Source organism: Neomonachus schauinslandi, chromosome 4 (assembly GCF_002201575.2).
Source record: "Neomonachus schauinslandi chromosome 4, ASM220157v2, whole genome shotgun sequence".
In the NCBI taxonomy this organism is placed as follows: Eukaryota; Metazoa; Chordata; class Mammalia; order Carnivora; family Phocidae; genus Neomonachus; species Neomonachus schauinslandi.
In genome coordinates, this window is record NC_058406.1 from 76,863,064 (window position 1) to 76,880,748 (window position 17,685).

Genomic DNA, 17,685 nt, shown 5'->3' on the forward strand with positions numbered 1-17,685 from the left:
TTGAGAGAGAGAGAATGAGAGACAGAGAGCATGAGAGGGAGGAGGGTCAGAGGGAGAAGCAGACTCCCTGCCGAGCAGGGAGCCCGATGTGGGACTCGATCCCGGGACTCCAGGATCATGACCTGAGCCGAAGGCAGTCGCTTAACCAACTGAGCCACCCAGGCGCCCCTGTGTGGATTTATTTCTGAGCTCTGTTCTGTTCTGTTGACGTATGTGTCTCTTTTTATGCCAGTACCATCTTGTTTTGATTACTATAGTTTTGTAATACAGTTTGAAATCAGGAAGTGCAGTGTCTCTAACTTTGTTCTTCTTGTTCTCAAGATTGCTTTGGCTATTCTGGCTTTTTGTGGTTCCAAACAAGTTTTAGGATTGTTCTCTTTTTTTAAAGATTTTATTTATTTATTTGACAGAGACACAACGAGAGAGGGAACACAAGTGGGGGGGACGGGAGAGGGAGAAGCAGGCTTCCCACAGAGCAGGGAGGCCGATGCGGGGCTCGATTCCAGGACCCTGGGATCATGACCTAAGCCGAAGGCATACGCTTAACGACTGAGCCCCCCAGGTGCCCCTAGGATTGTTCTTTTTCTTTGAAGAATGCCATTAGAATTTTGATAGGGGTTGTATTTGAATGTGTATGTAGATTGCTTTGGGTAGTATGGACATTTTAGCAGTATTCTTCCGGTCCATGGGTATGAACTATCTTTATTTATTTGTGTCTTCTTCATTTGCCTTCATTGAGTGTTACAGTCTTAGTGTACAGATACTTCATCTCTTTGGTTTGATTTATTCCTAGGAATTTTTTTTTTTCTTTTTGGTGCTATTGTAAATGGAATTGTTAGTTTTTCTTTCTGATAGTTTATTATTAGTGTATAGAAATACAACAGATTTTCATATATTAACTTTGTATCCTGCACCTTTACTGAATTCATTTATTAGTCCTAACAGTTTTTTGGTGGAGTCCTAGGGATTTTCTATGTCTAATATCATGTCATCTGCAAATAGTGACAGGTTTACTTCTTCCTTTCTAATTTGGATTCCATTTCTTTCTTTGGGCTAATTGCTGCAGCTATTGCTTCCAATACTGTGTTGAAGAAGATAGGTGAAAGAGGGCATCCTTGTCTTGTTTCTGATCTTAGAGGAAAAGTTTTCAGCTTTTCACTGCTGAGTATTACGTTAACTGTGGGTTTGTCATAAATGGTCTTTATTATGTTGAGGTGTGTTCCCTCTATACTCACTTTGTGAGAGTTTTATTACAAATGAATGTTGACTTTTGTCAAATGCTTTTTCGGCATCTGTTGTGATCATATGATTTTTGTTCTCTTTGTTAATGTGGTGTATCACATTGACTTTTGTGGATGTTGAAGCATCTTGTATCTGTGAAATAAATCCCACATAATCATGGTGTATGATTCTTTTAAAGTATTATTGAATTCAGTTTACTAATATTTTGTTGAGGATATTTGCATCAGTGTTCATCAAGAATATTACCCTGTAATTTTCTTTTGTTGTAGTAGCATCCTTGTCTGGTTTTAGTATCAGGGTAATACCTCGTAAATGAATTTGGAAGTGTTCTCATTTTTCTGTTTTTTGGAAGAGTTTGAGAAGATTCTTCTTTGAATGTTTGGTAGGATTCACCAGTGAAGATGTCCGGTTTGGGACTTTTGTTTTTTGGGAGTTTTTTGATTACTGATTTAATCTCCTTCCTGGTAATTGGTATGTTTAGATTTTCTGTTTCTTCATGATTCAGTTTTGGTAGGTTGTATGTTTCTAGGACTTTATTTCTTTTAGGTTGTCCAGTTTATTGGTTTATAATTGTTTATAGTAATCCTTTGTATTTCAGTGGTATCAGTTTTAATATCTCCTTTTTCATTTCTGATTTTATTTTATGTTTTTTTTTATTGACCTATAGTTGACACACAATATTACATTAGTTTTGGGTATACAGCAGCGATTCCACAACTTCATACATTATGCTTTGCTCACCACAAGTGTAGCTGTTGCTGTACACTGCTATTACAATATCATTGACTGTATTCCCTATTCTGTACCTTTTATCTCTGTGATTTATTCAGTTCTTAATAAATACCTCTACTGAAGTATTAGATTTTTCATCATTGATGCTGAGTGTTAAATGGGATAAATAGGAATATCATCAAACTTCTTAGGGAAAATATTTTCAACATCAAATTCTGTGTCCAGGAAACAGTCCATTGTGAGTTTAGGATTGAGATACATAAAGGCTCAGAAAATTTACCTGTAGAGGTTCCTGGGTGACACAGTTGGTTAAGTGTCCGACTGTTGGTGTCAACTCAGGTCATGAGCTCAGGGTTGTGGGATTGAGCCCTGTATCAGGCTACACACTCAGTGCGGAGTCTGCTTAAGACTGTCTCACCCTTTCTTTCTGCACCCCGCCCCCCGCGCTTGCTGTCATATGCTCACTCTCTCTAAAATTAAATAAATCTTTTAAAAATGTACATGTATACATCCTTTAATTGCAAGCCCTTGCTATAGCAAAAGAATATGCAATCAAGAAAATAGAGTGATAAGAGAAGCTTTGAAGATGATAAGGCCTAGAGAGTAATTAGTGCAGAGTGGTGCAGGAACGTGGAGAGCTCTAGAAATAAGAGCTACCTGTAGAGGAAAGAAAGGTTTGGAATTATTCTTGACAATTTAAAGATTTTATTTGTTTGAGAGGGGGAGAGACAGAGAGAGACAGCTTGAGCAGAGAGAGGGGCAGAGGGAGAAGGAGAAGCAGACTCCCTGCTGAGCAGGGAGCCTGACGCGGGCCTTGATCCTAGGACCCTGAGATCAAGACCCGTGCTGAAGGCAGATGCTTAACTGACTGAGCCACCCAGGCGCCCGTATTCTTGACAGTTTGAAACAGAGGAAATAAAGGAACACATTAATGAGCAATTGCAGGAAAAATAAAACGTTTAATAAAAAAGATTATTTAATGAGAGTGTGCCATTTAGCTTTGCAGTGATTAATATTTACAGTTTTTTTTAAAGGTTTTATTTATTTATTTGACACACAGAGACACAGCTAGAGAGGGAACACAAGCAGGGGGAGTGGGATAGGGAGAAGCAGGCTCCCCGTGGAGCAGGGAGCCTAATGCGGGGCTCAATCCCAGGACCCTAGGATCATGATCTGAGCTGAAGGCAGATGCCTAATGACTGAGCCACCCAGGCACCCCATATTTACAGTGTTAATTAGTTAAAGCACAGTATTGATTTAATGAAATTAGTTCAATAAGATTGTAGAGGTTGGGAATTGTTAGTTATGATTTTTTATAAGTCAGATGTGAATTAGATCAATTAAAAAGAGAAATGTGCACATTATTTAGAACTATGGAGGTACCTCCCAGAATAAATAGCTGAAAGAGTTAAGATTAGCACCAGCCTCTGGAGAGCAGGATTGGGATGTGGAAAGGGATGGGTGGGCAACTACTGCATTTTGTTTTAAACCTTTCTATCTACTTGAATTTTTAAAAGTATGCATTGTTATGTTTTTATAATTTCTAAAACTAAGGATTAGAGTAGAGCCGGTCATTAAGCTGCCTGCTTTATGATTTCTGTTCTTTCGGTCTGACCCTGGTCCCCTTTGATGTTCTACTTTCAAGGAAACCTCAACCAGGAGGAATTCAACCAGCGCCAAGCTTCGTTTTACTTATACCTTCTGCAAGAGATAAAAGAGAATTCTTTCCTCATAGCTTTAATGTGGGCCCAAGCTTCAGTAGATTGCCTTCTGCTTGTACCTGGGCCCTACTTTGGCGCTGAATGGCCTCATGAATTTAACTATATCGTGAAAGATTCTGGCAAAAGTGGCACTGTTGTTAGGTTACATTATGTCGTTCACATGTGATTCACCCACACATGTACTACAAACTTTTCCCAGAGAAGGGAAGAAATTGTGGGAAAGAGCCTGGGATAAATGGCAGCTTTTGCTTTTCAAGAGATGAGATTGGTCGGGACATGAGGCAGATAAAAGATTAAGATAGCAGCAGAATCGATATTTTCTTCTCTTTCACAGCAGTGCCTGTCATTTCCTGCGGTTGCATACTCATATGATTTTTTGGACTGGGGTGAGTCAGTAAGAGGAGTGCTCCAGTGGGGGGTGGCAGTGCAAAGTGAGACTAGGTTTTCCTTCCTTTACTGCCAAGTGGAACTTCATGGGTTGAAAGAGTAGTGGCAGGGGTACTTAGAGACATGGTTGTGGTGGATCAGTTGTGGCTGATTGGGTTGTCAGAGAAGAGGAGGGAAACTCAGCAGCAGAGCGATGAAAGTTCCTTCTGGGAAGATGAGTCCTATGTTGGGGTAGTGGCATTTGACTCTTTAGAGATTGCCTTTAATTAAATTACCAGGTATTACTGGTAATTTACTGATTATTTATTGTGTTCCTAATACATTCTGGGCACTAGGCTAGGTTCTGGGGAAGGAGTAGTAAACAAAGTGGGACAATCATTTTCCCCCTTAGAATACAAACTGTTTAGGGAGTGGGGAGTAGATGAAGATAAGTAAGTAGGCAAATAGAATAGAGTGTTAGAAGTATATTGATGGGAAAACTAGTGCATACAAGAGCGCATCTAACCTGAATTTAGTGGGTGGGGTTGAATCAGGAAAGGAGCCTTAAGAAGGAAGGTCTAGCTGATTCTTTCCTATCAAAATCTTGGGCTCTGAAGATAGGGATCTTGACTCTCTTATTCACCAGGCCTAGAACAGATATTCATTAAATATTAATTGAAGGAAAAATAATTAAACTAAAAGTGAATTTTTTCATATTTCTTCTGCCAGTTATTCAGAAATTAAACTGTATCAAGTCCTCAACCCATGTTTTTAATATTGGCCTCATAGTAGTCCTTAGAGATAGTTTTCTTGTTAGCTGGGGGAATAAATTGGAGAAAAAAAAGACCACACTATTTGAATTATTCATCTAATTCCCAAGTTCCTGAATTAGGGTCTTATTTATTGTGGGAGTAGTAAACCAAGAAAGAAGTAGCTTGAACTCCTGGTTTTCCATTTGGTTTCAAGGGAGGAGACTTTTTCCAGGCAATCTCTCTTAAGATGGTTATCAGTAGCTGTGAAGAAAAAAAATGCTTCTCTAAGTAGTAGTATTATAGATAGAAATATTATTTTTAGATAGAAGTATTCTTTATGTGTGTGTTGTCAAATAGTAAAAGCAGATAGCAAATAGTGATCATGCTTGTGACCATTATGGAAATATGACTTGATTCCTGCTATTTTGTTAATCTGTATTGTGTGGTATGAGGAGCTGATGTAATTGAGTTAGATCTTAGTAACAGAAAAAAGTATACTACATCATCACAGGTCTCTGGTCAGGACATGTCCAGTTTCCCCAATTCTCAGTCAGATCTCTATTCTCACTTACCAATTGTCTTAACATACCCACTTGAAAATACTTAATATATGTCCTTGTAAAATATGTGGTATTATATATGTATGTTTTCAGTTTGCATAAATGATAATTGTGCTATAAATTTCGTTCTGCTTTCAACAACATATTTGCAGGATTTTAAATGTTGTATGTATGCTCTGCTTCTAAGATCATAACAAGCATCTTTCTTTTTTTTTTTAATTCAATTAGCCAACATATAGTACATCATTAGTTTCAGATGTAGAGTTCAATAATTCATCAGTTGTCATAACAATATTCTATATTTTCTAGTTATGTTTCAAGTTTTACATTTATTTTAATGTCTTTAATCCATCTATAATTCATCTTTTTGTGTATTGTGAATTAGGAGGACAGCTTCTCCATTTAAGTGAATCATTTTCCCCAATACTATTTACTAAATAATATGTCCTTCCTGTACTGATTTGTGGTGTTACTTTTGTCATACATCCACTTCCCTTAAATGAAACTATTTTGGAGATACCTATTCTGTTGTAATAATCTTATTGTCTGTTCTTTACCTGTATGGAATAGTTTTTCTCTGGAATGTGTCACAATATTTGGTAGGGTGAGTCTTCCCCTCTTTCTTTGTTCTTCTTTTAGAAGTTGACTTAACTATTCTATGGATTTTTAGTTTAGTTTAGTAGGGTTTTTTGTTTCTTTGTTTTTGTTTTTTGTTTTTTGTTTTACAAATTTTATAAAATGTTTGACCTAAAAAAATCCTGCTTCAATTAATTGGAACTGCACTGAATTTATACACTAAAGATTATCTGCCAAATAGAGTGAAATTGAACTTTAACTCCGTTTGGGAGAAGCAACACTATTACAGACACTCTTAACATCATGTAAAATGAAAAGTTGTGGACTAGAGATTGAATGGGCGTTAGGAAGAACATGAATACCTTACATAACCCAACAACAGAGGTTGGGAGTACACAGCTTAAGAAAGGGGCATGCAAACCAACTCCTTTATTTGTTTTGGTTTTCTGTTTAAATTTTCTCTGGTCTTACTTCTTAAATAGGCAAGGCAGCCTGGATGCAAGATGAGACATACAGCTTTGTAATTACTGACCAGAGTCAACTGAACACCCACAAGTACTGATCCCCCTATCAAAAAGTCTTTGTCATGGCACTTTTATAGTGTATGAGCTGGGAAAAGTATTTCCAACATGTATAACAAAGTGTTATTTATTCATAATACATAAAGTGCTCTTAAGTCATTATGAAAAAGACGAACATTTTAGTTTAAAAAAAAGGCAGAGAATATCTGCTGTTTCCAGAAGACGTACAAATTAACAAACCTATGGAAAAAATCCTTTTCTAATAATAATAGAACTGTAGATAGAAATATTTTGTGTGTGTGTTTGTGTGTGTATGTATGTGTTGTCTGCCAAGTAGCAGAAGGATAAATACTGTTGAAGTAATGGGCCTTCAAGTGCTGTTCTGGTAGTGTCAGTGAGACTGCTTTTTTTGAGATTCATTTGACATTGTCAGTTAAAATACATACATAATGTAGGTTGGGGAATGGGGTGTTTAAATGAAATAGTATTGGTCATGAGATGATACTTGAAACTGAATGGTGAATACCTGATGGTTTGTTATACTTGTTTAGTCTGCTTTTGCATGTTTGTAATTTTCCACAGCAAAAAGGAAAAATGTGTATATTCTTTGTTGTAGTAATTATTCTCTGAATTTTTCTTGTGTAGTAGCAGGAATACTTAAAAAAATAAAAGAAAGGATGAGCTTTATATTGCTTGTAATAGTAAAACAATGGAAACATACTAAATGTTCCTCAGTTGGGTAGTAGTTGGAAAGTAGCTTAGCATTTGAAGAAAAGATGATCTTACATACTTTTGTTTTATACTTCTATAGATGGATATTACATTGTCCAAGATAAATTATTGTGTGAGGAAAATTATAGAAGAGTATATGTAATTTCCACTCTTTAAAACATTTATATGAATTATGTCTGTGTATGTGGTATATACATAAGAAAAGTCAGGAGATTAACCGTTCTTTTGTGGGAGAAAGCATGGGGAATTTTCACTTTTCACTCTTTCTGTATTATTTTACTATCTTATGGTTATCTTTAATCAGAAGGGAAATAATAAATTCTAAAATTAGAAAAACTAATTTGGCTTCTAATAAAGGTCACATTCTAGAGAGGAGGGAAGTAATCAGTGACAATAATGGGAGAAATTACCTTGGGTGGGATAAATGTACAGAGTTTATCTTGGTTATGTTTGAGTTATGCTATCATTGGTCATTTGCTTTACTTTCTTGCTTTATTTTTTGTAAAGTTTCTTTGGGCAGAAAATTTTAAATGAATAAGACTGTTTATAAATACCTGTTTATTAATGCAGTTCTATATATAATTTATGTTCATGTGAATAAAAGATTGGTGTGTATTTGTTGTAGTATGTGAATTAGATTCTATTGTTTATTCAGAACAAAACAGATTATTTGTGCATGCAATCATTTTTAGAAATAATTAAACTCTTAAATATAGATTTTTCTTGAATTGAGCTTGAACTTTATAAATTCCATATGACCTTTCTGCCTTTTATGTATCATGCCCTAGGCAGAGTATTGAGGAATACAACTGTGAAGAGTAAGACACATTCCCTGTTTTTGGTGGAGTGTTTGGGTGAGGGAATGGTGATGTGTGTTGCAGTGGGCTGAAAAATGGGGAAGACTATAGTAGAGAGAGAGTTAAGAGTGTATAAATTTCCTCCAAAGGTTTGGCTGTGAATGGGAGGAAAGAAATAGGAGGAGTGGTGGAAGGGAGCAGGGAGCACAAGGGATCAAGGGAATTTTAGTTTTCTTTTTCCTCAAAGATCCTTACAACATTTTAAGAGAGTAAGATGGGAGACCATCGTGAAAAATAATTTGTTGAAGCAATAGCACAGCATACAAAACCAATCTGGGAATGGTTGCAGTTTTGATTTTTGTACATTTACCAGTCTAGAATTGGAAGATTCTAGGTCCCAGTAGCCACCTTGGCATTCTATTGAAGTCATCTTTCACCTATAATTAATTACGTTGTTCAGGCTTTGGTTAGTTTCTTTAAGGAAAGCAAAATCCCTCAAGTGACCCCTGGATTTATAGTTTTCCAGAAAGTGCTTGCTGATAGAATCATTTTAATATTGTGAATGAAAACATTAAATTGTTTTTGTGTCTGGAGAAAGAAGGTTCTCAGCCTAGCCTTGAGCACTCCTGTTGGTAGAATTAATGGTAGATTCATCCTCCATTTTACTTCTCTCTGGCACTCGTCTTGTCAGACTTTTAACCCCTTATCATACTAAATGCCTTTTCCTCACAGCTGTCTATAGCAGACACATTCCCTTTATTTAGATATATGGCAACATATATTCTTTATTTGGAGCATGGTTCTCACAGTGTGATCCATGGATCCTGGTAGGAGTCTGAAAGGTCAAAATTATTTTCATAATACTTAGATGTTATTTGCCTTTCTCATTGTGTCTATCTGTACAGATGGCATGAAAACAATGTTTGGTCAAACTGCTGTGCGCCTTAGCATGAAACAAGGCAGTATTCTTCATTGTTGAGCACACACAGTAAAAAAACAAAAACCAAAAAACCCCCCCAGAACCCACCAAAATGCACGCATACACAGAAAACCCTATTTCACTTAAGAACATTCCTGATGTGAAACTTTTTTCAGTAAAAGTTGTTTTTACTAAACTTTGAGTTTATATATTTTTTAAAAATTTTATTTATTTATTTGAGAGAGGGAGCACGAGCAGGGGGAGGGGCAGAGGGAGAAGCAGCCTCCCTCCTGAGCAGGGAGCCTGACGCAGGGCTCCATCCCAGCACCCCAAAGTCATGACCTGAGCTGAAGGCAGATGCTTGACTGAGCCACCCAGGTGCCCCTGAGTTTTAGATTTTTAATGTCATGTGTGATGAAATAGGAAGTATAGATAGGATATTTATGTCATTATTTGAGTTGTCAGCTGAAGTAGCAGCTTTTTCATGGAATACCATTTTTACTTGAAACAGTGACTAACATGGGTATTGGGCAGATATTTCCTTGAAGTGACATACTTCACTTACATTTACTTTCTTATTTACCATTTTTGGTTTTCTTCGTTTGTTCCTATGGGTTGATATAACTATCTGGTGTCATTTCTTTACTTTAATACAATTTTTTTTCCCACTACCACCTTTGTGCTGTTATTGCCAAATATGTTATAGGCCTTATAATTCAATTATACACATATTGTTCCATATACTTGAGTTAGAAGAAATATGCATTTATACTGTTATAAAAGACATTCACAATATTACTTAATTACCTTTACAAGTGCTCTTTGGTTTTTTTTGGTGTGTTGATTTGTATTTCTACTTTGGTTTACTGGCTTTCAACCTTATTAAGAACTTCCTTTAGTATTTCTTGTAAGGTGGCTCTGCTAGCAACAATTCTCTCAGTTTTGTTTATCCTAGATTATCTTTATTTTGCTTTCATTTTTGAAAGGCAACTTTGCTGGGTATAAGATTCTAGGTTGACAGTTTTTTCTTTCAGCACTTTGAATATAGGATCTCGCTGCCTTCTGGCCTTCATTGTTTCTGATGAGAAATTATTTTTACTGGAGTTTCCTTGTATGTGATGAGTTCTTTTTCTTTCTCTCTCAGCATTTTTACTGTGGTAAATCTGGGTATAGGTCACTTTGCCATTTGTCCTACTTGGAGTTTGTTGAGCTTCTTGGATGTGTAGATTAATGGTTTGCAGCAAATTTGGGATGATATCAATCATTATTCCTTTGGATATCTTTGTAGTATGTCTTTCATTACTGGAGGGTAGGTAGGTAGTGGGGTGGGTTAAATCGATGATAGGGCACTTGTGAAGTGGGTGTTGTACGTAAGTGATGAATCACTAAATTCTGCATGTGAAACTAATATTACACTGTATATTAACTAACTAGACTTTATTTTATTTTATTTTTTAATTAACTGGAATTTAAATAAAAACTTGAAGAAAAAAAATGTAGTGTATCTTTCACACTGAAACTCTGCTACCCCTTAAACACTAACTCTGCATGCAGACCTCCTCCTGGCCCTAGGCAACCACCATTCTGCTCTCTGTCTCTATGAATTTGATACTCTAGTTACATTATATAAGTGGAATTATATAATATTTATTCTTTTTTGTCTGACTCCTTTTGCTTAGCGTAATGTCTTCAAGGTTCATTCATGTTGAAGCTCATGACAGAATTTCCTAGGATTTGTGTATTCTTAGGTATTGAAATTAGCTAGTCCCAATTCCTAGGTATTGAAACTTTTTTTCTTCCCCACTTGTTTTATTTTTATTTAACTTTTATACAATCTACTTTTGAATTATTCTCTGTCTCATTTTATACATTGTGGTATGTTTAATTAGTAAAGCATCTAAGTTAAGAAAATGAAACTAAACAGTGCTTTGTTACCTTTGAGGAAAAGTTGATAGTAGTTATGCTGTGGTTATGCTATGCTGTTTATGGAATTACTAATATACAAATTATAATGTAATTTTGGAATACATAATTTTGGGGTCTTTTGCTTAAAAAATGTAAATGATGTTATACCTCTCATTTGAGTATGATTTTGTGTAATTGGTGGTTCTTAATTTTTTTAAACTAGTCTATATTTGAGGGACTTGGGACACATTCCCATCAATAAACAAGACTTAATTCAGTAGTGGTTCCCTGTAAGGAGGTCATGACTACTCTTCCAATGAGTTGAATATCCCCAACTACCCCAAAGTCACCGGTTAGTGTGTTTTCACTACATGTGGCATAATCATTTTTATTCCTTTTCATGTGCTTATGAAATTGTGCCATGTAACTTCTTTTAGTTTATCTAAATCCAGTCATGAGATTTAAGGCATCCTTTGCTCATGACCCACTTCCACTTAGAGTTGTTATTTTGATAATAGCTGCCCTGAATATGTGTGATCTTAGAGTGATTGTTGAATCCTTGTCTCAGTAAGGGTAGGCACTGAATGAATTTTGAGAACACCTGTCATTTTCTTTTAAAGTTATTTATTCCTAGAGAGTATTTGTGATTTGAGGTACCTATTATATTTTCCCCCAATTTAAGGTTTTTAATAAATCAGAATTTTTGATTAATATATAAAACATATCACTGGTATATAAATAAGCTCTATAAGTAAGTTAATCTTGTATATGGTCTTTTATTTCCTAAACAGAGACTCTACAGGGGCAGGTAATTCACTGGTCCACAAGCGGTCTCCTTTACGTCGAAACCAAAAGACCCCAACATCCTTGACCAAGCTGTCTTTACAGGATGGACATAAAGTCAAAAAGCCAGCATGTAAATTTGAAGAGGGTCAGGATGTCCTAGCTAGATGGTCAGATGGCTTGTTTTATCTTGGAACTATCAAAAAGGCAGGTTACCTTTATATATCTTTTGCTGTTTTTTGCAGTAAACTTTTAATAATTTTGAATTTAAATTTAACTTCATGTTTTTGACTTACAAAGAAATCACCATAAATATTCCTCTGTATTTCAGATAAACATATTGAAACAGAGCTGCTTCATCATATTTGAAGACAGTTCTAAATCCTGGGTTCTCTGGAAGGACATTCAAACAGGCAGGTGCTACTATTTCTCTTGAACATGATTTACACTAAAATTTGATTTTCTTTAGCCTGTCACTTTCTAGTGTTTTTTGTTGAGTACAGTATATTAAGGTAACTCAGAATCACTTTTGAGGAAATGTACTCTTCGTAGTCCTCAAGGAGTTATAATCTATGTCATAGACCCTGAAAGAACAGGAATTATTCTTGTTAGAGTAGAGATAGACTAAAGAACAGATGCATCAGTGATGCACATCTATGAACTATTGTTAGGGCCCATCTGATAATAACTTTGAAGAAAAATTTTTGGCCACTAATATGGGTAACACTTTGGGCTTCAACTTAACTGTTACCTGCTTATATTTAGTAAACGTAATGTAGAGAGCTAGTATTTATTGAGAACATACTATTTGCCAGATGACTTGGGGGAAATTAGGACATATTAAACAGGTTTAGAGTACTAGAAGTATTCATTAATAAGAATGATTTGAAATGGCCATTTGATTAGGGGTTTTAATGTTTAGATGGGAAAATGAGGCTATATTTGTATGCCAGTAAAAGTGAATACAGGTATTGTTATAGGTATGTTTTTTGTAATGCTTTCTATTTTATTATTGTAATAGTCTATATAATTGCTGTATGCCCTTTGAATCTGCTAAGTAAAGGTGTTGTTCTAGGTATTTCTCTCATGAAAAGTGATTTATAAATTACGAGTATTAAAAATCTGAGTATTTTAGCTGCACACCGAAGCCCTGCCTTTTTTTTTTTTTTATTGAGTTAATAGGCCTGCACTAAGACCTGTGTTTCATATCTCCTAGAAAGGAGATGTAAATTTTCTTCCCCTAAAGGGTGGATACCTTTCTACAGTATTTAGTGATTGGGTTTTTAATTTGAATCCCAAGTGGAACTCTATGGTAGGTTACTACTGTGTGTTCTATTTCTTGATTTCACTCTTAATTTTTTTAAAGAATAAGAAAGTTTTGTAAAAGAATTAAATGTTCTAATTACCATGTACATAGTTGATTACTCAGGGCTTAGCTCTTACTCTAGTAAAATGTCTTTCAAGAGAAACTTCTTATAGTTCTTGGGATTGATCAGTTTGAAGTTCTGAAATTGTTTTGAATCTGAAATTGAGGAGTCACTGAGAAAAGGGATAGGAAAAGGATAGGAGATCTCCAACAGTAGTTATATTGAGCACATTTTGTTACCCCGCATACAGAATTATCTTTTCTTTTTTACTTTATAAACATGGGTCTTTGTGGTAGGACTGAAACATGTTATACTGCTTCTGTTCCCCTATTAGTTATGAGTCCCTTTCAACTTTTCAGGGTTCTTGCAGGTTAAATACAGATTTATTTGTCTGTCTCCCCCCCGCCCCCAATCCATTCCTTCCTTCCTTGCAGACAGGAAGAAGAAAGCCAGTCATACATATAGAAAGTTGTGAAGGTGAAGGGTACTGTCCAACATGTGTTCCACCCAGTATTATCAGTTTAGTGGTCTGTGATTGCTTTTGCTCACTGGCTTTTTTAATTATCCTTAGAATTGAAAAGAAAAAAGAATTGCTCTTGGCTATTTAACTCTTTTTTAAAAAAGATTTATTTATTTGAGACAGTAGGAGAGAGAGAGAGTGTGTGTGCACACACATGGGGGGAAGGGGGAGAGGGAGAGAGAAACTCAAGCAGACTCTGCACTGAGTGCAGAGCCCAATGCAGAGCTTGATCCCATGATCCTGAGATCATGACATGAGCTGAAACCAAGAGTCCTATTCCTAACTGACTGCACCACCCAGGCACCCCTATTTAACTCTTTATAGCACCCAGAAAATAGCGCACATGTAATTGGAGTTGCTGTAGAATGAGGAAGTGAAACTGAATACTGCATTATGGCAGATTTCAGTGTGGAGAGTAGCTTTAGTAATTTTCTTCCTATAAGAAACCTAATAATATATATGTATCATAATAACTTAATAAATTGGACTAATTTCACCCGTTTAATAAGATTTATTTTTTTAAGATTTTATTTATTTGTCAGAGAGAGAGCACAAAGCAGGGGGAGCGGCAGGCAGAGGGAGAAGCAGGCTTCCCACTGAGCAGGGAGCCCGATGTGGGGCTCGATCCCAGGACCCTGGGATCATGACCTGAACCGAAGGCAGATGCGTAATGACTGAGCAACCCAGGTGCCCCTATTTATTTATTTTTTAAAGATTTTATTTATTAATTTGACAGAGAGAGCACAAGCAGGGGGAGCAGGAGAGGGAGAAGCAGAGGGAGAAGCAGGCTCCCCGCTGAGAAGGGAGCCTGATGGGGGGCTCGATCCCAGGATGCTGGGATCATGACCTGAGCCGAAGGCAGACGCTTAATGACTGAGCCACCCAGGCATCCCTAATAAGATTATTTTAAAAGTTTATGTAAATAAACTTATGTAGAGAGAGTCATATTAGTAGTCAAAGAAATGTGTATTATAAAAGGGAGATAGGTTAAAACAAATATATTTAGAAGGATTTTAAATTTTAACACCTAATATGGTTTCTGTGAAAATAGTTTTTATTTTGGATATTACTTTAATAGTTGCATTAATGTTTTATATTCTTTAATCGATACTGCATACTCAGTTCTAGCAATTTATTCAAAAGAAATAATTCAAAAGTGAAAATGTTAGGTGGAAAATATTTACTGTAGTTTTATTTTAACAACAACAAAAAATTTGATATATATAAGATAAAACCCGGGGCCATCAGTCCTTTTTTAGGGAATTGCTGATTTGGACTGAGAGGTGCCAGGCTCGATCCGGTTGCTCTCCTGACTGGAGCCGTAAACTCAGAAGCTATGCAGGCCATTTCCTTCCAAGTGTACAAGGAAGTAAACAAAGCCTGGGAGAGGTAGGAAGAGCGGACAAGAGACCAAAATAAACAAGGAAAAATGCAAAAAATGAACAAACAAAAAATTTGGTAACTTACATATCTAAGAGTAGAGGTGTAATAAAGTAAATTTGGTTATTTCTACTGGATAGAATATTATGCAGCTATTAGAAATTATAATTTTGAAAATAGTGTGAACAATACTTTTGATAGAAAAAATATTACAAAATATAGATGAAAGAAAAGATCTTAGAGTGGAGAGAATATGGACTCTGGCATATCTGAATTCGAATCCTACCTTGATACTTTCTGAGGGTCCTTGGGTTAGTTACTTTATCTTTCTGAACCTCAGTTCCTCTCTATAATAACAAGATACTTATGTAATAAGTTGTAGAATTAAACAAAACAATATATGTCAAGAACCTAACAGTGCTTGGCTGATAGCACAGAATAGTACCTTTTTATTATTGTTGGCATATGAATATACCATGTAGTTTAACTGTGAAATTGAGGAGAAGAGACTATTGGGAATAATGATGTTAGAGTGTTAAAATCATATTCTTAATTTTATGGAATAAAATTGTTTTTAGAGCAAAAATGCCTAAAGAAGAAATAATTTACCTAGTAAGGTAAAAAATATAATTAATAACTGTGGAACACCTTAACATTTGTTGCACTGAGATTTTGTTAGGAGACTTCATTGGACAGCATATTTCCAGAATTCTGAAGCTGGAGATTAAATAATTGGGGTTCATCTTCTTTCATAAGTCAGTAAATAAAAAGAAATGTAGAAAGAAAGAAGTCATCGACATACCTTCTTTGCCCTTTTTCTTTAGTCTTATGATGGCAGAGAGTATAGGGTGGGTGGATACATGTATATAGGTAGATGTGTGTTCTGGAGAGTAGTTCAAGTGTTCACAAAACATTGCATTTCCTTACCCCCCAGGGGAGTAGGAATGTTAGATGGGAGGGACACAGGGTGCATAGAGATAGCATTTTGTGGGTAGTACTTTGTCTTGAGGAGAAATCATTGTAATTTAGTGAATAAACATTGCCAGTATGGGCTACCCACAGAGTCAAAAAAGTAGTTTTGGTATATGAAATACTTCTTTATTATGACTATCTTTTAATGTATGTTTTAAACATTTTAGGAGCCACTGGAAGTGGGGAAATGGTCTGTACAATATGTCAAGAAGAGTATTCAGAAGCTCCCAATGAAATGGTTATATGTGATAAGTGTGGCCAAGGTAAACATTGATTTCTTTTAATCTTGTCAAAAAGTTTTATTACATACTTAATGCTCCTGTTGAAGATTAATGATTAAAAATACTTTACATTGGTAACTTGAAGCTGTTATCATAAATTTATTCATCAATTGTAAATATATTAATGTAGGAGAAGAATACTAAAATGCCTTCTTGAAATTGTGTTGCAGTATTTATTAATAAAATAGAATTTGCTTTATGCTTTTTTTGATATTAAGGATATCATCAGTTGTGTCACACACCTCATATTGATTCCAGTGTGATTGATTCAGATGAAAAATGGCTCTGTCGGCAGTGTGTTTTTGCAACAACAACAAAGGTATCTTTTAAGTGTTTCGGGCTAAAGCCCTAAATGGAATTTGTAAGGCACTCTCAACGTAATGATTGTATACGTTGAAAGTTTATGTGACTGAAATGAACAATCAGTGCTGGGTAGAAAGAGGTGAGGCTTATTGTTTGACTAATGATGCTTAAAGTGACTTGGAGGTATCCTTGCACTTATTTTCTGATAGTGAGTGGTCTTGGAATTGGGGCAATAATATGAAAGACAACAAAATAAAGATTATTATTAGTCAAACAGTTTGTGATATGGTAAGAAATTTAGAGTGGAGATTTCTTCAGAAGTTTCAGAAGCATTTTTATGTTAAAGAATTGTATTTAAAATTTTATCCTTCATTTGTTTAAATAACTTTTTCCCTCTAATATAGAGGGGTGGTGCGCTTAAGAAAGGACCAAATGCCAAAGCATTGCAAGTCATGAAGCAGACATTACCCTATAGTGTGGCAGACCTTGAATGGGATGCAGGTCATAAAACCAATGTCCAGCAATGTTATTGCTATTGTGGAGGCCCTGGAGAGTAAGTAGTTATTTCATGCCCTTTACGTGATTTTTGTTTATATTATCTTATTTTTGTTACTGATTGTGGTGTGGGATTGATAGTGAATTGTAAATGCATGGAAGTGTCAATAAAGAAAATTAGGGCAGAAAATTTAGAGGTCGTAGTTATATTCATCTGTATCATTAGATGTTAGCTAAATAAGTGAATCTGAGTTCTAACCAAGAATGGTTAGAAATTTACCTTTAACTTCTGATCACTGGTCTTAGTTTTCTTTTTGGAACTAAACAGATACATTTTATCTCTCTTAGAAGGTAACTCTAAAATATTTCAATCCAGCGATCATATTTCTTGTTCCCGTGACTCACACCAATAGTGTAGTGTTTTTTTCCAGGTTAAAATCTCCCATTATCATCAAACATTCTTTGTGACATGACTTCTAACCTCTGTCTTTGTTGCGCTCTAGGTTTTGAAAGTTACTCTTGAAATACGGTGTTATGATTAGAAAATTAGAAAATTCCAGGAGTAGTCTCCCAGAATATAATTGGGCTATTAGAGTTCAGAACATTATGCTTCTGTTGTTGCAAAGAAAGATTCTATTTATTACTTCTCTTGGGTTGTCCTCTTAAATTTTTTTTTGCTCATTTTGGGTTTGTGGTCAACTAATACCTCTAATTCTTTTTTTTTTTTTTGGTATAAGCTCATATTAAGCCAAGTTGTAAAT

General features: G+C 35.5%; 1 protein-coding gene across 1 annotated transcript in view; it reads left to right on the forward strand.

Annotated features, from left to right (window-relative positions):
- Positions 1 to 17,685, forward strand: part of MTF2 (metal response element binding transcription factor 2) — a 55,978-nt gene that overhangs the window by 19,989 nt on the left and 18,304 nt on the right. Inside the window, exons 2-6 of the mRNA XM_021690310.2 lie at positions 11,615 to 11,813; positions 11,938 to 12,019; positions 16,013 to 16,108; positions 16,345 to 16,445; positions 16,834 to 16,982. Coding sequence (XP_021545985.2) covers positions 11,615 to 11,813; positions 11,938 to 12,019; positions 16,013 to 16,108; positions 16,345 to 16,445; positions 16,834 to 16,982 — 627 coding nt within the window. The remainder of the gene's footprint in view (positions 1 to 11,614; positions 11,814 to 11,937; positions 12,020 to 16,012; positions 16,109 to 16,344; positions 16,446 to 16,833; positions 16,983 to 17,685) is intronic.